This window comes from Dermacentor andersoni, chromosome 5, assembly GCF_023375885.2.
Source record: "Dermacentor andersoni chromosome 5, qqDerAnde1_hic_scaffold, whole genome shotgun sequence".
NCBI lineage: Eukaryota > Metazoa > Arthropoda > Arachnida > Ixodida > Ixodidae > Dermacentor > Dermacentor andersoni.
In genome coordinates this window covers 30,494,729-30,520,798 of record NC_092818.1, presented here as the reverse complement: position 1 = coordinate 30,520,798, position 26,070 = coordinate 30,494,729, and the positions used below count along the sequence as shown (strand labels likewise).

Genomic DNA, 26,070 nt, shown 5'->3' with positions numbered 1-26,070 from the left:
GCACTTCACCGCACTTCACTGCACTACACCACATATAACTTCACTTCGTCGTTTCTTCATTCACACATCACTACACTTCACCGCGCTTCACTGCACCCACGCGCACACCACATAGGCACGTAAGTTTCTGCCGAGTCTTAACAATACGTCAATGTCAACGACAGCAGCATTCACAAGGCGTTGTATTCCGCGAGTGTTTGAGGAAGACTCCTCAGAAGCTCTAAACACTATATGCATGCGCAGCATGCTGTTCCCAAGTATGATTGCATACTTATTTGGTGTTATTAGCTAAAACCAACCTGTTCAACAAAGTCAGTGATGTCTTTCGTGGCACGTTCACTCACGTTGTCCGCAAACTCCAGCCTACCGGTTCTTGTCTGACCTGAATACAGCCAGACAGGAAGCTCTTCCCTGGCGCTGGATCTCTACGCCGGCGCCTCATCGAGACATGACCTCAGGCAGACTGATTTGGATGACACCAGGGGTTGGTGCGGGATCCAGACTTGCATGCCCTGGGCTTGTCAAAGTTGTCGGACCCAGCGATGATGCGTTCATTGCTCTTCAGTTCTTGAGCCCGTATTTTCTCACATACGCTCAGTTTAGACATCATGCTTGTCATCTTCGACTTCTGAGGGATTATTTCTGTTGTTGGGATGTCTGCTTGGTATGAACTTTCAGCAACCAACTCTGTGATGGCCGTTCCTGTGTCCGTTTGAAACGGTTGCTCCATAATAGGCGTAGTCCCTAGAGGTGCCTTCGATATCAACCATTTTGGTGTGGTTCTCTGACATATATCGCAAGATCGCACAAACCGTTTAATGTCACTTTGCATGCACGGCCAAAAGAATTCTTTTGATACTCGGCTGGTCGTCTTTCTTACTCCTTGATGGCCAGCCATTATAGTGTCGTGCGCCAACTCGAGGACTGCTCTTCGTAGACTCACTGGCACTACTAGCTGTCGTGTTTCTCTTCCATCGTGGGTTCTGGCTATTCGGTACAGTAATTCTCCAACCTTCTCAAACTTATGTACGACCCGGCTCTTCTTATTCTGAATCCATTTCCCTAACATTTCAACATAATGTCACAGCGTGCTGTCCGCTTCTTGCCTTTTCTTCATTTCCGTCGCGGTTATATCGATGGCGGTGCCTGACGTATTCTTTATACCGACATCTTTCCTATCCTGGTTCCTTGTGCTTTTCTCTACTGACAATATGCTAGCTTCTCCGGTATACGGATCCGAACTTCTTTCGTTATCTCTGCCCCCGGCTTCGGTGGATTCATGCTCCATCCTACATGTAATCTGGATATTGGGAAAACTCCAGAGGGGATCTGGATCATCCACTCTTCTGACTCCTGGCACATTCCCAAGAATGACATCGTAAAGCGGTTCTTTGACGCACTGGGCTTCAATCCAACCGCAATAATAAGGCGTCAAAAGCAACACACGAGCCATAGGCATTCGCCTTACTGTACCATCCGCCAATCGAACTGGTGTTTCCGTACCAGTGATATCTCTGTCCGACACCATGGATTGCCTTACCAGAACAATGTTGGACCCAGTATCTCTTAGTACCGACACTTTTCGTCCCTGCAGCATTCCCACTGCTACTGGCATCGAGGTTTCCGGGTCTTCTGACCTCGGAGCCGTCGTGACAGAGCATGCCTTGTCGCTGGCCCTTTTCTGTTCCATTTGCGTCCTCTCGACGTCAATGTGACTTTCGCTCGCAACAATGCAGGCAGTCTTATTTTCTGGCTTAGCTCGGCAGGTTTGTATTGTATGTCCATGCCGCCCGCATCCCTCGCACTTCAACGTGGAACTGCGAGTACGACCCAAGGGGCAATTCACAGCCCGATGCCCTATCCTGTCACACATAAAACATTTGATTGTGCTTCGAGTCTGTTCTCTCTCATCTAGTGTATTTTTATCTTCCTTCCCCTTTCCCAAATTCTTTTGGCCTTGGGCTTCTAAATAGCGGTCGGCGTGTTCAGATAGTTCCGCCACCGTCCTCAAGTTGCGTTCTTTCAGGAATATTGCCACGCCCTGATGACATGATGCTAGGAACTGTTCTGCAATCATGTTGTCCCTCAAGTCTTCGAATGTCTTCTCTATGTTAGCCATCTCCAACCAACGATCAAAGTAGTTGGAGATTCGAGCGGCGAATTGCTGGCCTGTCTCGTTATCGTGTGGCTTGGAGCTTCGGAATTTATCCCGGAACCCTTCGGCCGTTAGTCTGAAGCGTTGTAGGAGAGCCTTCTTTACCTTGTCGTAATCTAGTGCGTCAGTCGCTGACATCCGGCTGTACACGGCCAATGCTTCCCCCACGAGACACATACTCAATCTTGTCGCCCAGTCACTCTTCGGCCAGCCTTGTCCAGTTGCTATTCGCTCGAAACGCTGCATGTAGGCATCTAGGTCATCTCGCCTTTCGTCAAAAGGGGCGATAAGCTTTTGGGGACACACTGTCGCTATTCTCTGAGGTAGCACGCCTGAGCTATTTCCTGCCTCTTCTCCACTGTTACTCATGCGCAGCTGCAATTTCTTTTCTGTAATTCTTTTTCCAAAATCAAATTCCTATACGCACGCTCGTCCGCATCCTTCGCTCTCTCCTCGGCGGCCTTGGTTCTCTCCTCAGCGGCCTTGGCTCTCTCCTCAGCTGCCTTCGCTCTCTCCTCATCTTCCTTCGCAGCCTCTCGCGCCTCTGCGCGTTCTTCTCTTAATTCAGTTCCTCGTGATACAGTGCTATTATGGCCTCAGCCGACATGCCCGCGGCACTCCCTGCCGTCATCAAACGTTCAAGGTCCATTCCGCTGCTCAAGACACCCGAGGCACGTGACAAAGTTAAAGGGATCCTGGCAGGCTCGCCAATGTTGTCACGCATAAGTTAACGCCTGGTACGCTTGCTTCAGCGGGCGGAAGGAACACACGAACGCAAGATGCAGCACAGACGTAACATTCATTCAATAGGCTATTTTAGTAACAGGAACACGGTAAGATTCAACACTTATTACACACGGAATGCGTCCTCCCTTGCTCAGCTTTCCGCTCACACTACCGCGTTTACAAACGTCTGTGCGGCGATCGTCTATTCGCTGTAGTGGTGGCGCTTACAGTACCGGTTCTGTTCGACGCGGGTATCGGCGTCCCCCGGTCTGTGGTCCGTCGATGCGATCTGGTCGTCGTCAGTCGTTGTTAGTGTCCGGCGTCACCGATGCCCCGGTCGACGTGACGAAGGCACGGTCGCTGAGGGGCTGTCGCGCTCCGGCAGAGCGCGGCTCGTGCCGGCTGGCGCTCCCGGTGCGCGCCGGCCCAGCGTAGTTCTCCGGACGGGACGGTGACTGGCTGTAGCCAGCCTCCGCGCGTCTACGTTCAGCGGCACAAACGCTGACGTGTCCTGGCAGGTAGGTCCGGGCCAGCGGTAGTTCCGGGGACGTCGGACATCTGCTCGCCGAGCCTGGTACTCGGGCGGCACGTCGATGTGTCGCCTAGGAACTGGGGCAGGACCCAGAGAGGCGATCTCCGGCCGTCTTCTCCTGGAACGCTGCGCCCTGGCCACCACGTCCTTCCCTGCGCGCGCCCCTTCTCCAAGATGGCGGCTCCACGCGCCCGCTCCACTCCTTCTTCCTCGTCCTCTTTCTTCGTTTACGCTTGTCACTCCTGACAGTAGCTTTTGTGCTCTGCCGGGCGATATGACGACAATGTGCAACTCGGGCAGCAACATCTTCAGGAAGGGACGCGTTAGGCAAAAAAGGTGCTACAAAGAATTCGCTGTCGAATATGGTCGAAGGAGATCGTCCATACAGAAGGAAGAAAGGGCTGTAGCCAATAGTCCGTTGAATAGCAGTATTATATGCAAATGTCGCAAAAGGAAGAATTTTATCCCAGTCAGTGTTTGCGGATGATAGGTAGAAGGAGATTTGTGGATGGTATCAGCGCCTCGAAGAACGTCTTCGAGAACTTGGGAAATAAACGCCTTGCCACGGTCACTCAGAAGAACGCGAGGAGCCCCATGGCGCAAGACGATGAAGCGCAAGAAAAAGTCAGCGACCTCAAAAGCGATACCGATTCGCAAAGGGGCATCTCGGCATATCTTGTTGAACGGTCGGCCGAAGTGACAATCCAATGGTGACGGGAGGGTGTTAAAGGCAAGGGACCATATAAATCTATGCCAACAAATTGAAAAGGTGCGTCCGGGCAAATTAGAGGTTGTATTAAACCGGCAGGAGGGGATGTCGAGTGTTTGCGGTGCTGACATGACGCACAGGAGGGGCCATGTATTTGGCCACCGTTGTGGATAGGCCAGGCCAGAAGCAGTGGCTCTTGATGTGGTCCTAAGTCTTGTAGAAGCCTATGTGGCCAGCCGAAACGTTGCCGTGAAGTGCCTTTAATACTCGTAGGCGAAGGCAGTGAAGTAAAACTGGTATCCACTGGCGAGCTGTTGGGTGGTAAACGTAGCGGTGTAGCATGCCACCATGAAGGTGCAATTGTCGAAGTTGGCGTCGCAAACGGCTGTTGTGTGCTTCGGCGAGCCCACTAAGGCGATCAATGAGATTTAGACAGTAGGAGTCGGCCCGCTGAAGCAAGACGAAATCAGAGCCTGATGGAAGCGTAACTTTGTCCAGGGGCGTTATCGAGAGCTGGTGTGAGGCAGGTGTAGCATCGGAACGACGTGGTGGGGAAGACGACGGCGCTTTACCAGGAGAGAGCGAGAGTGGGCAGCGAGCCAATGCGTCCGAATCATGATGACTTTCCCAGACTAGTTAGTGTAAGCACTAACTAGTTTCCAGGGGTAGTTAGTGTAAGTACTATTAACGTACTTCGTCGTTTTCATTTGTACATAGCCATCATCATCTTCCTGGTTCTTCTATTTCTTCGCGCATGAGCTGGGGCGTTCCCTTTCTTGGAATAAAGAGCCCTTGACAGCTTGGGCGGTCTCGGTCTTATAAAGTGGTAGAGGTATGTCAAGACCCCGACGTCCTCTCGCTTTCCCGTCCTACCTGGAGCTACGTTCCGGTTGCCACATGCGCCCGCCTACCCCTACAACGATGGACACTTCAAACCCCGGCTCTTCCGGCGCCTCTTACCTTACCACACACGCGACTCCGCCTGCGGTGCCCTCTTATTGGAATGCATCATGTAACCGCACAAAACAAGGGACAAAGAAGGAACACACAGGACAGGCGCGGGAGGGGCCTGTCCTGTGTGTTCCTTCTTTGTCCCTTGTTTTTGTGCGGTTACATGATGCATTCCAATAACGACCACCAACTAGCCCGCTTATCCCTGTTAAAGGTGCCCTCTTAGACTGTGACGAGCCCTCAACGCGATCCCTCTGTCCTTGCGGCACTCCGCGGTGATGACGTCGACAATTGGATAAACCATTACGACCGCGTGAGTTCTTGCAATAAGTGGAACGACCCCCTGAGATTGAGGTACATCGCATTTTACTTGACGGGTGTTGTAAAGACGTGGTATTTCAACCATGAATCCGACATCGCGAATTGGTCCAAGTTTACCTCCAAGCTGCGGCAAATCGCTTCCTCGTCTGGCCGTGCAGAAGTCGCCAAACAGAAGCTGGGCACGCGCCTTCAACTTCCAGAAATGTCTTACACCTCATACATAGAGGATGTCTTGGCTCTGTACCGCCGTGCGAACCCTAGCATGACGGAAGCCGAACGCGTTCGACACATATTAAAAGGCATTGGGTATGTCGCGTTCAACGCCTTATTCGTGCGAAATCCGTTTTCGGCCCAAGACATTACTGCCACGTGTCAGCGCCTAGATGAGCTGCAGTCTCTTCGTCTTCAACATGACAGCAGCGATCCTCAGGTTCCCCATTCTTCAGATCTACGTGCTCTTATCCGCACCATCATCCACAAAGAGTTTCAATTACAAGACCTGAGGCGTTCACATGCTGCCTCTACCCCGCACCTCCACCACGTTATAATACCGAGACCGACCAAGCGAATGCGGGAAGAAGTAGAACAGGGAAGATGATGACGGCTATGCACAAATGAAAACAAGTGTAACAGCGCTTACTATATATATATATCTATATATATATATATATATATATACGTCGTGGCTTGTGAAAAGACAGACAGAAGAGGCTATTTACAGGCTATATACACTGGAGCCGGGCAGCCAGGCCGACACGCGCTCGCGCCGAGCGCACCGACCAACTTCATCGTCGATCTCGCGGCGGCTCGTCTCTTGAGCATCGCTCGATGATATCGTAATACTACCCCCCGGCGGTAAAAGCACCGTCACGGTGCTGTCAAATATACAAGGCGCTTGGAGAGTTGTAGGGCTTGAGTCGGGCGACGGGGACAATGTCACTGGTTGTAACAGCGGAGGACGTAGTGGGCGTGGCTAAAATGATTTCATAGGTGACATCGGTCACTTTGCGGTGCACGCGATTTGGGCCTGTGTAACAAGAAAGCAGTTTTTCACAAAGGCCAACTTTACATGATGGTGACCAAAGCATCACGAGGCTGCCGGGCACAAAATCGACATCACGGTGACGGAAGTTGTAGCGTTGTTTCTGCTTGTCTTGAGACACTTGTAGACGAGCGCACGCAAGTTGGCGAGCATGGTCAGCATGGGCGATTGCATCACGGGCATAATAGCTAGTTGAAGCTGTGGCGGACGGAAGCACAGTGTGCAGTGGGAGCGTTAGCTCGCGGTGATACAAGAGGTAGAACGGGGAAAAGCCAGCAGTTTCGAGACGGGACGAGTTGTATGCAAAGGTAATGTGAGGTAGAGCCAGGTGCCAGTCACGGTGCTCGTCGGAAACGTATTTGGATTGCATGTCTGTAAGGGTGCGGTTCAAGCGCTCAGTGAAGCCGTTCGTTTGGGGGTGGTATGAGGTGGTAAATTTATGCCGTATTGAGCAGGCACGCATGATGTCGTCGATGACTTTGGCCAAAAACGTACGGCCACGGTCTGTTAGCATGACGCGGATCACCATGCATCAAAATGATACCATATAGGAGGAAGTCCGCAACATCAGTTGCGCAACTGGTCGGAAGAGCGCGGGTTACGGCGTAGCGGGTCGCGTAGTCCACCGCGACTGCAACCCACTTGTTTCCTTATGTAGGTTCCGGAAATGGGCCGAGAAGGTCTAAGCCGAGACGATGGAAGGGCTCGGCAGGGATGTCGAGCGGCTGCAGGTAACCAGCGGGGAGCTGGGAAGGCTTCTTGCGTCGTTGGCAAAGTTCACAAATGGCGACGTAACGTCGTACGGAACGGGCAAGGCCCGGCCAGAAAAAAACGGCGACGTACATGGTCATAGGTTCGAGATACGCCGGGATGTCTTGCCGTTGGTGCATCGAGGAGCTCTTCTAGAACGGTGGAGCGGAGGTGTTTAGGTATTACAAGTCGGAACTCAGAGCCGTCCGGATGAAGGTTACGACGGTACAGAGTACCGTCGTGGAGGACGGAGAGGCGTAGTGTAGCATCGGCCGGAGAGTGTTCAAAACGGTCGATGAGTGCTCTGATGTAGGCGTCATGGCATTGCTCGTCGGCGAAATGAAGCAGCTGTGATACAGAGAATACGCAAGAAGCACTGGCAATATTGGAGGAGTCAGAGTCGTGAACAGGGTAACGCGACAAGCTGTCAGCGTCTTGGTGCAGGCGGCCAGACTTGTACACCACGGAATATGATGATGATGATGAAAAACTTTATTTATCCCTCTTTAAAGGGAAGGGGGCAATGGAATAGAGGGTGGGGGGAGGAACTACTTGAAGTAGGCCTCTTTTATCCTCTCAGCCCACTCCAGGATGGCCTCCTGAAGTTCGGGCCTGGAGCTGCGCAAGGCAGCCTCCCACTGCTCCTCACTAGATATTAATTGCTTGAGGAAAGGGCGAAGGGGGTGCTTAGGGCACCCCCACATGATGTGGTTTATGAAAATTCTTGTAGCGTCAAAGCCCATCGACCAAGCCGGCCTGTAGGATCTTTTAGCGATGAGAGCCAGCAGAGAGCATGATGGTCAGTGACGACGGAAAAATGGCGACTGTAAAGGTAAGGACGGAACTTCACAACCGCCCAGACGACAGCAAGGCATTCCCGTTTCGTAATGGAACAGTTGCGCTCAGATGGTGCTAGGAGGCGGCTCGCGTAAGCAATAACGCGATCCTGGCCACGCTGACGCTGGGCTAAGACGGCACCCACGCCGTGACCGCTGGCATCTGTACGCAACTCTGTAGGGGCATCAGGGTCGAAGTGGGCGAGAATGGGTGATGAGTTTAGAAGAGTGACGAGACGAGAGAATGCGGCGGCTTCTCCAGTGCCCCACGAGAATTGTAAGATTAGTTAGGGGTCTAGCAATTCTCGCAAAATCTGGAACAAAACAACGAAAGTAGGAGCATAGCCCTACAAAACTTCGAACGTCTGCGGCTGTCTTTGGAACCGGAAACTCTCTGACAGCGCGAGTTTTGTCGGAATCAGGCTGTACTCCGGAAGCGTCAACGAGATGGCCCAGAAAAGTTATTTGTCAGTGGCCAAAACCACATTTGGACGAGTTAAGTTGCAGCTTCGCCTTTCGAAATACATCACGTATAGTTGTGAAACGTTCAAGGTGAGAGTCGAACGTTGGCGAGAAGACGATGACGTCGTCGAGGTAGCAGAGGCATGTGGACCATTTGAAACCTTGGAGCAAGGGGTCCGTCATGCGCTCAAAGGTGGCAGGGGCATTGCATAATCCAAACGGCATTACTTTAAACTGGCATAGGCCATCAGGTGTCATGAACGCGGTTTTTTATCTCGAACGAAGATCAATAGACGAGAAATAGCTGGAACCGTGCAGGAAGTCTAGGGCGCCGTCTATACGTGGGAGCGGGTAGACGCCCTTCTTAGTAATGTTGTTCAGATGACGGAAGTCTACACAGAAGCGCCACGTGCCATCCTTCTTCTTAACCAACACCACAGGTGACGCCCAGGGACTCGAAAAAGGCTGAATGATGTTTTTATCTAGCATTTTGTTCACTTCTTTTTGAATTACTCGGCGTTCCGACGCAGAAACTCGATACGGTCGTCGGTGAATAGGCGTAGCATCGTCAATAAGAATACGATGCTTGACCGCGAGCGTCTGGCCTAAAGGGCGATCGTCGTAGTCGAAAATATCACGGTAGGACAATAATACTTGGCAAAGCTCTTCAGCCTGCACAGAGGACAGGTCCGTCGCAATCATTTTCTTCATGTTGGGATCGGCACCCGAGTCTGGCGCGAGGGGGCATGCTAAGCTCGCGAGAACCATCGGTCGATAACGCTGCCACGCATTCGTCGCCGAGACAATCAACGGTGGCAAAGCAAATACCTTGCGGTAGAATTTGCTTTGTCAATCCAAAGTTACAGACAGGCATGCGATTGCGGTTCCCAGTAATATTAAGCATACTGTGAGGCACTGTAACGTCATACCTTATTCGTATGTCGGGCAGAGGAGTGACGAGGTACTCGCCATCGGGAACTCGTGGGAAAGACAACAGTTCAATGTAGGCTGTTGACTTTGGCGGCAGGCGAAGATAGCCGATGGGACGTAAGCGGCAGTGGGGTGCGTCAGAAGGTTCCGTGAGCATCGGTAACTCAAGGCGAAGGGTACTGGAAGAGCAGTCAATAAGAGCAGAATGCGCGGAGAGAAAATCGAGGCCGATAATGAGGTCGTGGGGGCAATGAGCAATTACGGTGAAGAGGACAGGAGTGTGGCGGCCGGCGATGCTCACACGTGCCGTACACATGCCGATGATAGGCCCAGTACCGCCTTCCGCGGACGACACCTGCCGACGCTGGGGTGAGGAGCTCGTTTAGTCGTCGTTGGAAGGCAGCACTGATAATAGAAAGATGTGCTCCTTTATCGATGAGTGCCCTGACAGGATAGCCGTCAACGTCAACGTCAAGAAGGTTTTGGTTCGTGGGTAACGTGAGCAGAGGATTTGAGGGCAGCGTCGACCACGCAGCTTCACCTCCAGAAGCTGCAGTGCCTAGTTTTTCGGCTGGGTGCGGGAGGTGATAGACGGCGAAGAGAAGCGACGGGGTTGGGGCGATCGAGACTGATGGCGTCGAGGTAGGGGCGAGCGGCTGTAGCGAAGGTTCGGGGCAGGAGCATCAGTGGCAATGGGTTCATGGCGGGTGGCATAGGGAACAGAAGGTCCAAAGGGGCGGGAATGAGTGGCGGTGTATGTCCGAGGAGGCGGTGGACATCGGTTGCGGCAGTGACGAGCAACGTGGCCGATGCGACAGCAGTGGAAGCAGATCGGCCTGTCATCAGGGGTACGCCAATCGGACGGGCTGCGGCGAGATGTGGCAGAAAAGGACTGCTGAGGACGAGGAGGGCCGCTAGAGAACTGGGGAACGCTGGGTTCAGACGTTGAACACACGGAGTTCAGACCCATGTTCTCAAATTCCTGTCGGACGACGGCCTGAATCATCGCAATGGTGGTTACTGGCGGATCGGGAGGCGTCGTGCAGACAGGTGGCGAACAGGCGGCCTCGATTTTGCGGCGAACAATACGGGTCACGTCGTCACAGGTGGTGGTCTGACGTGGTCGACCCTCACATGTCGACGTAGCAGCAGTGTTGGGTAGCCGGGTAATGTGGTGCGGGGTACCGCGGCTCTTGGCTTGTTCAAGGCGACGGCATCCTTTTATGATGGCGTCGATAGTCGAGACGTTGCCGAAAACAAGCAAATTGAAAGCGTCGTCGGCGATGCCTTTTAGAATATGTGACACTTTATCTACTTCGGACATAACATCGTCAGCTTTGCGGCATAGAGCCAAGACGTTGAGCATGTAGGAAACCAACGGCTCCATAGATGACTGAACACGAGACGCAAGAGCCTTTCTCGCGGCAACCTTGCGCCAATGGGGTCGCCGAACAGGTCTCTGGGCTTTTTTTTGAAGCTGTCTGAACTGGTTATCTCGTCGTCATGCGCTTGGCGCCACACGCGTGGGGTGCCGCCGAGATAAAAGATGACATTGGCGAGCATAATCGTTGGGTCCCACCTGTTATTAGCACTGGCGTGTTCATGGAGCTTGATCCAGTCGTCATCATCCTGTCCCTCCAGGCCAGAGAACACACCTGGCTCGCGATGTGGGGCAACCGTGACGATTGGAGCAGTGGGTCAAGCCGAAGCCGTTGCAGAGGCGGGCGCGTCACAGGGAGGCATGGTGACAAGCTCGGTGTGCCGACCACTTCTGAGTTCCGTGGTGAGGACGGGGATCGCTGACCTCCACCAGAATGTTGCGTGTGGAAAGATAGACAGAAGGGGCTATTTACAGGGTATATACACTGGAGCCAGACAGCCAGGCCGACATTCGCACGCGCCAAGCGCACCGACCACTTCATCGTCGTTCTCGCAGCGGCTCGTCTCTTAAGCATCGCTCGATGATAGCATATATATTTATATATATATATATATCTATATATATATATCATATCATGTAAAGCCAACAAACACTGACACCAAGGACAACATAGGGGAAATTACTTGTGCTTAATAAATGAAATAAAGAAACGATAAATTAACGAAAATTAAAGTGGATTAAAAAACAACTTGCCGGAGGTGGGAACCGAACCCACAACCATCGCATACATATATATCTCAAGTAACTTGAGCCAAGACTTCAAAAAGAAAGGCACTTCGGACGCGAATCGAACCGAAAGCATAGTGCTGGCACTAGCTTGAAGAAACACAGTTGCTTTTGAATTGCCCCCGTAAGTCATTATTTCTTTGAATTTAATTAATATACATTTGAGTTAAGCTTAACACCACAAGAGTGATAAGAAAAGTCGTAGAGCACATTCAGAAACCACCTATTAAATTGCTTTCTGCATGATCTGTATCACTTGTCTTTTCCGCGTGCGCAAGAAACCCGCGAAATACGAAAAGAACACCACGTGGAGTGCTTTCACAATGCTATTGTGCTGCGCTAAAGGGTATAATGGGTGAACAAACGCTACCGCATCCCGGCTGCCTTTGCCTGGATCTTGGAACATTGCGGCCGGCAGACAGTAAGGTACCTCTCGCGCTTCGCTTTAATAAAAAGATTACAGTGTGTGATAAACCATGAAACTAAATCTCTGCTGCTTCAGCCGTCCAGTACAGTAGCCGGTGTCCTAAACATTAGGCCACGGTTGCTTTTTTCTATCTTCATTACCGGTTTCTCACCACTATAGAAATATGAGTGAAATAGACTTGTTACTTCACAACGCAAAGGAAAAACAGAGTAAAGACGGGTAAAATTAAAAAAAAAATGAAATTATGGGGTTTTACGTGACAAAACCACTTTCTGATTATGAGGCACGCCGCAGTGGAGGACTCCGGAAATTTCGACCACCTGGGGTTCTTCAACGTGCACCTAAACCTAAGTACACGGGTGTTTTCGCATTTCGCCCCCATCGAAATGCGGCTGCCATGGCAGGGATTCAATCCCGCGACCTTGTGCTTAGCAGCCTAACACCATAGCCACTGAGCAACCACGGCGCGTTAAAGACGGTTAGCCACCCCATGGCTGGGCTTACATTTTAAAATTTCTTCATGTCTTCCGGGGATCTACCCTGGGCAGCAGGTGAGGAAGAAACTCTTGCCTTTTGAGCATTCCAATGTACTGGATAATGCTCTCGCGAAACAGCACACGCACAGGCCTCTGGACGTGTGTCGGGGTCATAGTAACATCTCGCCATTCGAGCCCACCATAAATAGTAGAGACCAAGAAGCTATAATAAATTTAAAGTTAGACCATACTAGTTGTCGACTGGCCTAAACGCGATTCCTATAGTGAATATAGTGGTACTTCTATCTTTAACGTTAACTGCGAAATGTCCCTGAATAGTCGCAAGAGCGCAAAAGAAGGAAACACGTGCTATCATCACACATTTTCTTTAAATAAAAGAATTCACACACCACGGTAAGTCGAAACCTCGATTTTCCAAATGTGTTTGTACAGGCAATGTGCCAGCACATAGTTTAAAGAAGGTTGTTACGATAGACTGAATTTACATCTTAGCTGAATCTCATTTGAGTACGTTTTCTTTCTCCGTATTGTTTATTGACCTCCACATAGGTATCGGCAAAACTAGGTCGCATATGTCGTTATCTAGCCTTTTTTCTTCTTAATGAATAAAAGGTACTCGTTTGAAAACGTGAGAGACAGAAATCCTCCTGGTGAGCTACATCACTGCTAACAGAACACCATTGGTTGCATCCTCGTATGTTCTATATTTCATTTGCCGATAACGTTAGCTCTGATACCCTGTATACTAAAGAACGTACATGGCGTCATACAGTGCCATTTCCCCCCATACCTCCTTGTGGCAGCTAGCACTTTGGGAAGCTGCGTGACACTGATCCGCCTTCAGAATCGGTCCACATGGCGTGAGGATTGCACAGCTTTAGAGCGGAGCTCTTAGGCGCCCGTTCCTGCGGCGAGTGTCGGCGTAACCAAGCGAACGAGCGCAGTGAAGGGTGAAAGAGCGAACGCGGAACGCAGCGAGTGACGAAAGACGGGAGGAGGAAAGCGGAGGAGGAGGCGGTGACAGAAATTATACGGATACCCCGCACTGTGGGATTCGAAGTAAGGGAAGCTTTCTTTGCTGTTTGCTTTGACAGACGATGACTACCGGCAATGTTGACGGCGATTGATTAATTACTTCAACGTTTAGTCCAACACGAGAGTGGCTTGTTGATGTTAAACCTTACCTTGCGCGCGCCAGGGCTGTTTGTCTGCGTAGTACACATAACACTCAGGGAGACGTGTTTCCTTGAGGCGTTGCTGTCGCCATATGGTAGCGTTCTGGTGGGTTGAGCATATTCTATGCCTCACATGGCATATCGCATCGTGGCAGAAATGTTTAAGTTTAATTTATTTATGGGGCTGTACGTGCCAAAGCAACAATTGAGGCACGCCGTAGTGGCAAACTCCAGATTAATTTTGACACCATGGTGTTCTTTAACGTGCCCCTAAATGTAAGGGCACGAGCGTTTTTTATTTCGTCCCCTTCGAAATGCGGCTGCCACGGATGAGATCAAACGTGTGACCTAGAGCAATGTCATAGACACAAAGCTAAGGCGGCGGGCACGGAACCATTGATTTGACGCGTGACCGCTTCCGCAGTGTCGCCTAGACCCTACAGTGCGCTTTAATCCACCTCTGCTTCTGCACGCCCTACGCAGCTTGTCTGCTTGACAAATTTGCATAACGTTAACTTTGCAGAAATAGAAGAAATGTACCGAACCATCACTAGCACTTAAATTTATCGCATTTGCCCGCAACCGCTGTTGTGTCTGTGGTATTAACGTTTCCTTGCATTACCCCCCCCCCCCCTTTTATGGGAACTGCGACCCAATAGTGGCAAGGCTCTTATTCACTCCTACGCGTCTTCTCACTCCACACCCTCCTCTCTACCATTCTACCCACCTTTGCTCTGTACTTGCACGTTACTAGAAAGCTAGGTTGTCGTTAGTTACGCTGTTCTTGCTGCATTATAAAAACCCACACCTTATGTAATGCACCTTCGGGAATACTGCAACTTCCGCAATGCTTTTGCGGGGGGTCATGGATAGTTACAGCCGTCAAGAAGCTAATGTGGTGACACTCAGGGAGCTCCAGAGGGAATTGTGCACATTCGAAGCGGTGGAAAGGTCAAGCGGGTTTCTTGCGTCTCCTTTCTTCTCTGCCACGCTCTTTCGATGTGTATACGCGCTCTGAACCACCCCCAAAGCGGTGTGCAAGACAAAAACGACAGCAGCGGCCACAGGAGCGGCAGCACCAGCGGCGGCAGCAGCGGAAGCAGGAGCAGCATCAGTGGTAAAGCCGAAGGAAATGGGAAAGAGACCTTCGCTTTAGAAAGCGAATGCTGTCCAGAATTTTTTTCAAAATACCACCTGTAGCGCCAGGCATTTTTGCTGTGCTAATAACAAAATCAGGTAACATGTGAGAAAGCCATAGGTAGCATACTATGGTGGGATAAGGAAGCGATTAACCAGTTGTCGGATGAGAAGACACAACAGACCAAGCCTTCCATCCTTCATTAGCCTGAACAAATTAGTCCTATTCCAGTTTTCACATGGTGGGAAGCTCGCACAAAAGTGACGAATACTCTGTGGCGCTTCTGCAGAACAACTCGTGTGCAACACGACACTACGTTTCCCACAGTGGCCTTAACAAATTTCGAGAGACAAGTGCCGTAGCACGGCTTAGCTTGCGGTTGTATCTCGTTTACTTGTTCAGCCGAGTAATTATCAGTGTTTCTATAGCCTCCTAGAGGCACAGCGAGGCACTTATTAGAGTTCGAGACCAGCGTAGGTCAGCATAAATATCTTGGGTCGATGGCGATTCCCCATGCCACATACTTTCCTCAGTTCACCCTGTTTCCAGGGTTGACCCCAAATTTCGTAACTGCAATGGTCTCTTTGATACTTTCTCAAGGCATAAAACACATAGGCACAGAGCATATGCCAATCGCCCTAAAACTTAAATTGGCGCATATTGTATTATGGTCAAACACAAGCTTTCAAAATACATACGAAAAAAAATCGGACTTGCTGGGCAGCCCTGGCGGACGGAGTGTTCTGAGGTAATTGGGGTCGACGAGCCTTGTCAACATTTAACCGAGTAGCTAAGTTCTCATACCCCAAAATTCAGGTAGGTCAAGTAGGCAAACCTCAGGTAGGCAAATAGCACATCACGTGATGCACAATCAAAGACATTCTCCTGATCATGCTGAAAAATTGTGACAGTAGACCTTAATTCCACACAAGAAAAAAAAGAACGATGCTGTCACGTGGTAGTGACGTTGAAGAAGGCAGCAAAACTGTGAATGACGAAACTAGCGTCTTGTAGGGCGAATCCGTGCCCCCCAACACAGGCTACACTTAAAGCACAACGATAGCGGCGAACACAGTCGGCGATCGTCGAAAACCTGATCTACCGGTCAAGAGCGTCGGCTTTTATACACTAATCATCGAAGGTTCCAGAGTCATCGGTGGTAGCTGCGTGTCTTGCAGAAAGTTCTACACAATTCACGTCACACTTGCAATCAGATTACACAAGCTTCGGTGACACAATAAGCATCGATAATATTCGAGAAACTTCCGATACATGCGGGCGCGTCCCGCTCTGAGATATATGTTTTAGACGGTATAAAGCGCTCCCCTGTAAAAGATAACCAAGTCCTTGTGTCAATACCTATGAAGAAAGGGAATCACACACGGAGACACTATCTTTCCAATCCTATTCACTGCATGCTTGGAAGAAGTACTCAAGATATTAAATTGGGAATGCTTAGGAGTAAGGATCAACGGCGAATATCTCAGTAACCTTCAGTTTGCAGATGACATAGTTCTATTCAGCAACACTGCAGACGAGCTAAAACAAATGACTGAGGACCTTAAAAGTAACAGCGTAAGAGTGGGGTTGAAGATTAATATGCAGAAGACAAATATTATGATCACTAGCCGGGCAAGGAAACAAGAGTTCAGAATCGCCACTGAGCCTCTAAAGTCTGTGAAAGAATACGTTTACCTACGTCAATTACTCCCAGGGTAACCTGATCATGAGAAGGGAAATGACAGAAGAATAAAATTGGGTTGGAGCGCCTTCGGCAGACATTCTCAGATTCTGACTGGAAGCTTACCACTATCATTAAAAAAAAAGGTATGCAATCAATGCATTCTACCGGTGCCCACATACGGGGCAGAAACTTTCAGACTGACAGAGAAGCTCGACAAGAAGTTAAGCATCGCGCAAAGAGCAATGGAACGAAAAATGTTAGGCGTAACGTTAAGACACAGGAAGAGAGCGGTGTGGATCAGATAGCAAGCAGGGATAACCGATAAGAGTAGACAAAGACATTCTCTATGGCGAAAGCGTGCGACAGCCACCGACGATGGTGGCTAAATCTAGCGTGCGCAAGTGGACGAAGCGTGCCATATTCCGTTACGCGCATGGTACCGGAGGAGGGAAAGGAGGAAGGCGGTATACTTCGTCCGCGCTGCCGCGCGGGCTTTAACTTGAAAGCGATCTGCTTTGGGTACCCAGTTTAGATGGGTCAATGGCTGGTAACTTCGCGTGCGCTGTGTTCTCACCATTCCGCATGCGTTGAAACGATAGACAGCACGAAGGTCACTTCGCTCGCTGCTGCTGCCGCGATTCCTCACGCCAGCGTTCAGACAGCGAGTGTCCGCGGTCATCGTGTGTGACGTGTTCATGTTTGCCTGTGCGTACTGACACGATACTAGATAATTTAGATAGTAAGCGAGTGCCTAAAACGGGGTATTCTACTCCGGCTGCTGCTGCGTGTGACGCGGCCATGCGAACCCTGTCTTGAACACCATCTGTGGTGCGGACAGTGCAGGCGTCTAGGTGCAACAGGAACAGATAGCGTCGTCTGCGGTACAGCACCCATATGCTTGCGCATCAGCCGTGTTCACGAAGTGAAACGTCACTGTAACTTTTCTTCTGCCATCGGTATTAAGATAGAGTCGGCCTCTTCAAATGGCGGCGGCAATGATTTCGTCGTGCAACCTTCCTTGCAAACTGGTTGTAAGAATCAGGACAGTTCATTGTAAAAATTTGGTACCGTGCCACACTCGGGTCTTCCGGCCTGGTGATCTATGGGAGAAGAGACTGTCTATTGGGTTTTCCATTTGAAACACAGTCATATGTGCTTCTAAAGCCGTTTATGTTTAGGGGAATTTTTCTGGCATGCGCCCTCGAAAGGGCGACGTCTTTAGGCTGTTTGCTTGAACTGGTGTGGCGCCGAGAGGTCGAGGTATAAGCGAGAAAATGCACCTGGATAGTGCTGTTTTTTGTTTGCTTCGACGTAATTCTCGTCTATCACTTCTATATGATTTCGGCGCTCATGTGCTCATTGAACTCCAAGCACTCGTGTTCTGGTCGTCTACCCCGCCGTCTATGCCTCTGCTCTAGGTCGAATAAATGATAGGCGATAGCCAGTGCTCTTGAAATATTTCAACCTTCCACTGTATGCCTTTGAGGTCCTCCTTAAAAGCACGAGGTGGTTTGCATTCGAAAACTATCATTCTACTAAGGGTTTCTTTGAGCTCCTTAATTTATTTTCTTGATGCTTTATAGCAGTATGACGTAGTTGTTCTGCGGAAACCCGCAAGGTGGAGAGAAGTAATCAATAAAGGGAAAATCAGACATCCACCCGATCGTAGCAATTGCTACAAATGAAACCCATGCGGGTTCCTCGAAAGAAAAGCCTCATAGTTGAAGAAAAATTCGTCCCGACGAGGATAAATTTTTCTTGGGAAACCCGTATGGCCAATTTCTACGATAGGGTGGATGTCTGATTTTCCCTTTATTCATTACTTCTCTCCACCTTGCGTGTTTCCGCAGAACTACTACGTCAAGCTCTTGCATTTGCTTCGTGTTGTCGACAAATTCGACTTCGCCCTGCCATCTGCTAGCCGCCTGGTTAGCTCAGATGGTAGAGCGGCTGCCCCGGAAGGCGGTGGTCCCGGGTTCGTGTCCCGGACCAGGGCGAATTTTTCTTCAACTATGAGGCTTTTCTTTCGAGGAACCCGTATGGATTTGCTTTGTAGCAGTTGCTACGATCGGGTGGATGTCTGATTTTCCCTTTATTCACTTTATAGCAGTAGAACATAAAATGGCTTTCCTTTTAAGATGTTGCTTTAAAGGCTCCCATTGATCACAAATATTACATGCTTCATTTATTTCTAAAATGTTATTGTTTTCTATACCGTAGTTATTAAAATCGACATCACGAAGTAATTTTGCGTTAACGCTCCATATGTCCCAGATAAGCGTAGTATTTTTCGTTTCATCTGAAGTTACACCGAACCAAGCTATGCTCCAAAAAATAAACTGGTGATACTGCAAAACAATTGCTTGTGTGTATCGCTTCAAGTGGCATGTATATCCTACCACGTCGCGCATCACCGGTACCCTAAAAATCCGCAAATCGAACTTCATGCTGGCCTCCGAGACCTTCAGCTACACCTTCCATGTCGTAATTACTGCGCAATCGAACCGGCAATCAGACGCTTCTGTCTCTGACATCATGGTTACAAATGTTCGAGCGCACTCGCCCGTTCCTTCGGCGAGCGTCGGTGTAACCGACCGATTGAGCACAGCAAACGATGAAAGGGAGAACGCGGAGTGAAGCGGTGGATGAAAGACACCAGGAGGAAAGTATAGGAGGAGGGTATGGCGAAAGCGTGAGAAGGAAAGCGTAGTGCGGTGACGATGACGCCAGAGTAGCGCGAGTCGTCCGGGAGGTGTGTCGGCGGCGGCTGCTGTGAATCGCGCCCACGCGTCACCCACGCGCCGCCTCTCCCGATCAGATTAGCGATGCAGTTGTGCCGCACTTCACTCTGTTTGCAGTGTGCCGCACGAGACAGACATCCGCATCAGCCTATATATCGCGAAATGAAAACACGTACAGAGCTGCGCACAAACTTCGCATTAGGGAGTATCGTAATCATCGATGAACTTATTTCTCGCGCTCAATACAAATTTAAAATAACCTTATAGAACAAGTTCCTGTTATATACACACGTGTTGCTTGATCATTGCAACAAATTTAGTCAATTTGGATCTGCATTTGGCCCATAAACACAGGCCACATGCCATTGATTAGGAATTGGAATGAAATCACTAGTAATTATTTTATTTGGGTGTCATAGTAAGTAATCAAAAGTAATGTTTGAACATCAATCCCGGAACTTTTTAACAAAATCATGCATTCAGCGGATGTTCCCTTCGCGTGGCTTAGAACAGCATACTATATCGACGAAAAATGTAGCATGACTCTCCGGGTCTCGTCTTTCATTCGCACTATTGACTACTGTACATCCTTCACGTCGTACTCCTGGTCCATCAGCAACCGGTAGACTTGAAACCTACCTCCAATGCAGCGTGCGATAAAGTCCGTGGATTACTTAAATCGTGTACATTATTTTGTTTAACAAAGTCCGAAAATCAGATGCAGAATCATCGCTAAAGACATGCTGGTCAACCTAAACGTTCACACGAGCTGTAACCGAGCTGAATTTCTGTAACCTCACTCACCTCCTTTATTCGTCACTCTTGGTTCTGTGCACACGTGTCACAGTTTGCGCCATCACAAGGATTTGTAATGTTAAAGTATTAGTCCACCGCAAGGTACTTGGGTGCGGCTAAACAGAAGAGATATGTTCCGAATATCCGTGAATTACCGCGAACTTCACTTACTCTGTTGTGTTGAAGACGCTGCCGAACGCATAGGTCAACATGTAGTGAAAAAAGTTCTCGTTGTACTTGGCCAAAAGAGTCTTCTTCGTATCCGTGAACACTTCGTATGGTACGTTCTGGCTCTCTAGAAGCACCTTGTAGCGCAGAGAATTGTCGTTCGGTGTGACCTCTTCAATGAAGACTTTGGCTGGTTGTTCTTCAGCTCCATCAGATAAAATTGTGCTCAGGTTGAAGTGACTGCAACAGAACGGAACAAATGCCCAATCATGTCAGGTAAAACTGAAAAAAAAACAAGCACACCATTCGCAGTGATTACAAGAGTGCATGAAGAGCTACCTAGCAGAGTACGCGTATGGAAAGAAATTTGCCTATAATTGTTTGGCCTAAATTATTACACGTAGATTGGCTGGTAACCTATGTAACCTGTGATCTGTAATAATGGACAGATTTTTAAAAATTGAGGATTTCACCGATGCGATAGCGCTTTCTTTACTGTTTGCTATTTTAGGACAGCGAACACTACATGACCGAGTAGCCATCGCACTCAGTTAGGTAATTAACTGCGATTGGTTAATTAACTTTCAGTTGTTAGTTTTAATGACATTACTAGAATAGCAGTATTCAAGGAGAATGCCGCAGGACAAAACGGCTGCTTTACTGTTTTCGTAAAGTAAGTGGTGAGTTAGCGGTAAATGCGAGAGGCGGAGGAAAAAACTTTATTTAAGGCCAACACTAAGGCCCAGTAAAGTAGAGGGCTTGCTCCGGTAAGGCCCGTTGTTGATTCGTCGAGTCCGAGTGGTATGTGTTAGCATTACATCGCATCTTTTTGCGAGCCCGGATCCATTAGTAAACGAGTGTTTACGACATTGGGAGACGTTCAGGAGACGTTCAGGAGCATATATATATATATATATATATATATATATATATATATATATATATATATATATATATATATACACGGTATTCTAAGCTCTCCCAAACCTTATTTATCTCTAACACGTGACCCCCTTCCCATACTTCACATACAAGAACTTTGCTTTTTTCAAGGCATTACAACGGTTGTTGTTTCGATATTTCCCGATAGAACAAAAATCTCATTTTATCACTCCGAGACCAAATACGGGTGCCCAAACGGCGCTGGAAACACCGCCCACGCTATTCTCGACGCCGTCACGATGTCAAGCAGCTCGCTGCGATGACCTGCTGGGTGGCATCCAATCTGTCATTGCGCTTTTGCACAGCATGTGACAGCAAGCTGCCGAGACGTGAACTACGCGAGCTAAAATAAGAAGGGGAGCACACAGGCGGTCAACGCGTTTACCCAACGAAGCCAAAGGACGCAGGAATCGGAAGACCTGCGGGCGCCCTTCGTGCGCTTCGGTAAAGATGTCATTTTGTCGACAAATGTCTCAGGAACTGATGGTGGTTTTGCAAAAGCGACGATTGCTTTTGCCTCCTGCAGCGTGCTCCTGCTTTAGTATAATTGCAACGTTGGTGTTAAAACCAGTACTTAAATTGTTAATCAACTAATCTTAGTTAATTACAAAGCTGACTGCAATGGCTACTCGATCATCTAGTAGCCTCCGATTGAAATCAGTAGTAGTGATGAAAGCAGCATCGCGTCTGTTCAATTCTATTTGTAAAAAAAAAGTTTCCATTTTAATAGACCGTAAAGCATATGTAGAGTGTATTATTTGTTTATTTAGAGCAGAGTTCTCTAAAAGTTGCTCCAATTGTATCGCTCCATTTAGCTTGCCTGCGCAGGCGGACATCATTGTCGAGAAAAACCAAAGAAACTTATTCAGTAAGTGAACTGCTAAATCGTTTGGGCAGCGCAATAAGTTACACAATCGGGGCTAGGCTTCTTGCAAGACGTGATGAGCCGCATTGGGAAGTACACGTGTGGCACTATAAGCGGCACGCGCTTCCTCCACAGTGGCGCATTTGCGCGGCCATCCTCGCGAGCCCCAAGAGCGTGCATGCTCCTCCATCAGGCGCCGCCGACAACCGCCGCTCCGACTGTGATGCCAATGCGCAGAGAGCACGCTCCCGCTTTTCTGCGCAACAACACCTGGCGCGACAGCAATTGCTGAACTGAAAATTCGTGAAACACATAAGAATACTTACGTGTGGGAATGCGAAAGGCATTAATTATACAGTTTGTAGACCTCGTAACGTCACCAACGCGCTTAATTTATACATTTAGGACACGCGCCCCTTCCTGGGCACCGTCACGTGCACCGCCCAATGACGCTCGCACTAGTCAGAGAGAATGGCTGCGACATGATCTGTGCACTCAGACAAGTACTGAGCACAGCTTTAGAAAGCCGGGACCGCGGAGCCGCCTTGGTTTCAGGGAAGCGCGCCCGTCTCTCACCCCGAAGGCCCCTGATCGATTTCTACCAAGACGGAAATGTACTGAACTTTCTCTTCAAAGTAACTATTTTAGTTTCTTTCCAGGAACCTCACTGTAGGATATGACGTCAATGCGAGCATTTTTTGATTGAGTCGGTCATTTTTCTTCACCGCGCAGTCGCTTTTCGAGATAGCGGGTGGAGAATCTCGGTCTGCCCAGCCCCTCCCTCCAACCATCTTATGCCTCATCGAATTATGTTGTTTGCTTGTAATGTCGTGCGGCTTCATCGGGTGGCTTCATCGGGTGTTTTTTATAGAAGCAAAAACATCATTTTGTCGCTGCAGTTCTCGGAATCTGAAAAGGTAATTTTGAAAGAATAATGCAAGCTTGCAAAGTGGTGATGATGGGCGCATGTTTCAGGATATGCAGACGTAGGACTGACGTCCTAAATCTCGGCTGGCTTCAGTTTACGAGTCCATTTGCGCATTTGCGTGTAGATGCCTGGCCGTGTTATGTTCATTGCCACAGACATCGATTTGTGTTTTTTTGTCACTAATGTTGCATAGGGGACTTCTACAAGTCGAGTACCTTTTCTGAGGACTTGGTAAGCAACGGTAGTAAACGCAGATAATCGTTTGTAACTGGTCAGTGTCCAAAGACCTGCTTTATTCAACGGCTTCATGTAAGGAGCATTATCTTGAACAACCTGTAATAGTTCCGTTGTTTTTGCAAGCTCGCACTAAAGGAAGGCTTCCGAGGTCGAATATTTCATTATGCCCGCTGCACGTTATGCCGCGCCCTCGCCTTTTAGCTAAGGATTAGTGAAACCGCGGTGAAACCGAATACAGACCAATGTACACGACTACTTAGAACTCGCGAAACCCACCGTGTCGGCTAAGTGGCTATAATGGTCTGTTGCTTTGCATGAGGTCGTGGGTTAACGCCCGGCTATTTCGGTCGTGTTTTTTTATCGACGAACTACAGGCATGTGTATCTTTGCAAAAGGATGGAAAGTTGGGCGAGTTGGTACGGTAACAGTGTCTTGGATTCCTAGACTTATATTAGATGGGCACTCCAGGCGCATCTCTTCCGTCGCCGTCAGTTGAGGTTCTGTATGAAGTCCAAGGGTAATCAGATCGTCACCGTATGCCGTATGCTGTATGTGCGAGTGAAGGAGTGGAATGGTGAGCAGGCGATCGCGGCTCAACCTCGCGCACGCAAGGGAAGAAACCAAGGAGGAAGGAGGAAGCGCGCAGTCTTCCATCAAGTGCAAGGCTCCGGGTGGAGTGATGCTAAACCTGCTATGAGTAACCACTTAAGAGAAAAAAAAGCGAAATCAGGAAAGAAACAATGTATGATAACTAAAAGGAAAGCTGACTACTTTTCGAAGCGAGATCATGATGCCTTATAACGCGGGCTTATAAAGCGAGATACAGTAAGAAGTAGAAGCATGTGCTTTCTGCGGTAAAGCTATGGAAACGATGCAGCATGTTTTATTAGAATGTGAAGATATCTGCTCAGCTGTCAATTTAGGCACCTCTGGCCTCCTTGAATCACTCGGCTTCAGAGAGAACAGGGGGAAAGTAAACATCTGCACAATAGAGGTTAGTAAGAGGCGATTCGAAGATTGGTGGAAGGAAAGTGGGGAAATGGCAAACAACGGAGGCGTACAAAAAGAATGTTCACAATTGTGGTCCAAAATGTTCGGTTATGGGAATCGATTGTGTTTTTTGCCTTTTTTTTTTCTTTTTTAACAAAGGTAGAGTTAAGTTTTTGTGTGTTCTTTTCTCCTTGAAGTCGACCAAAGTCTCTTCAAGGTGTTTATCGGCGTTGATGAAGCAGGAGGCAGGTCGGAGGTAACAAAACTTGAAGATATATTGCAACGGAAATATTTACACAGTCAAATACAGAGTTAGCAAAACAACACTGATACAAAACACACAATTAAACAGCGCCTTACTCTTCTACTTTTTCTTAAGTTAGAGCCTAGGACAACTGTCACTACATACGATCAACCGAGTCTCACTGTTTTACCACTAAGTGGTTACGGCCCAGACTAGCGTTGCATCGTACGGAGTCTTACTGTTCTATCAGGTTTAGTGATTACAGCCTAGACTCTAACTTAAGATAAAGTAGAAGAGTAAGGCGCTGTTTACTTGTGTGTTTTGTATCAGTGTTCTTTTGCTAACTCTGTATTTGACTGTGTAAATATTTCCGTTGCAATATATCTTCAAGTTTTGTTACCTCCGACCTGCCTCCTGCTTCATCAACGCCGATAAACACCTTGAAGAGACTTTGGTCGACTTCAAGGAGAAAAGAACACACACAAACTTAACTGGCGCAGTCGACAGGATCGGCGAGCTCTACAACATCGATTGCTGGACCAGTGGTGAGAAGATCAAGCCATCCAACGACCACCTCCGGCACCTTCGAGAAGATCCCACAGCAGCCAAGCCCGGCACCGTGGAGGAGATCCGAAAACGACAGTGCATTCAGCAACGGGTGAGCAGGATTTCTTGCGTCTTTCTTAGGCTGGCATGGCAGTTGATGTGTAGGGCAGATGGTGAGGACACGCAGGGGCGCTGAGACAATGGAATCTAATGGAGTTGAGGGTGCGATTGTGGGGGAAATGGATCGGAATCAGGAGTTATCAAATGACGATATGCTAAATTCCGATAAGTCAAATGAAATGAGAGTACCCAGTCAGAGCCAGGAATTGTCGCAGCAGGCATCTCAGCCTTTGCAAATTCCGAATGATACAAGAACGCTTGAACTTGAAATTCAAAGGCTCAATGCTCAGACTACTTGTATACAGCTTCAGATTGAGTACGAAAGGCTGTTGCAAGCAAGGACGAATGCTGAACGTCTCAATGGCACGTCGTCCAGCACTGGGTCGGAGCGGGGCGATCGGAGGCGAATGGGCTTCGACTCCGTCGAGCAATGCGCAAAAGTGCTGAAAGGGTTCCGCCTGCCGTGTGACGCGGATGTACCCTTATGGTTTGAGGAGGTAGAAAGACTTTTTGCTACTTACAGGGTACTGTATGAGAGTCGCGTGCATTTAGTCATGCCAGCTCTAACTGAGCGCGTTCGCTACCTACTGCGTAACCTCAACCAGGAAGAGAGTACAGATTACGAGTCAGTTAAACAGGCAGTGTTGATGGAACTGAAGCTTTCTCCCGCGGAGTATCTGCAGAGGTTTGAGAGAGCAGTGAAGCGGAGGGAGGAAACGTGGTCACAGTTCGCGTCGCGAGTGAAAACGTATTTCTCCTACTACCTTCAAGTAAGAGGAGCCGACACTGTAGAAGTTATGGCAGAACTCGTGGTTGCGGATCGTGTAAAAGCAGGCCTTAGTATAGAGGGTCTTGAATACGTGAGGCTACGAGAAGACGAGGGATGGCTTAAGCCAGCTGAGATCGCCAAAGTACTACAAACTTTGGAACAAGCGAAAGGCAAAGGATACGCCTCAAAGCCATCAGCGGCAGAGATGGGTCAAAAGCCGACG

At 49.0% G+C, this 26,070-nt stretch overlaps 2 protein-coding genes across 2 annotated transcripts in view; both read right to left on the bottom strand.

Moving 5' to 3' along the window:
• The window catches only part of LOC126530061 (ubiquitin carboxyl-terminal hydrolase 8-like), a 652,141-nt gene that overhangs the window by 305,869 nt on the left and 320,202 nt on the right, over positions 1–26,070 (bottom strand). The gene's annotated exons all lie outside the window — the stretch shown is intronic.
• LOC129384536 (uncharacterized) overlaps positions 19,665–26,070 on the bottom strand; it is a 95,068-nt gene continuing 88,662 nt past the window's right edge. Inside the window, exon 3 of the mRNA XM_072288162.1 lies at positions 19,665–20,446. Coding sequence (XP_072144263.1) covers positions 20,206–20,446 — 241 coding nt within the window. The 3' untranslated portion in view covers positions 19,665–20,205. The remainder of the gene's footprint in view (positions 20,447–26,070) is intronic.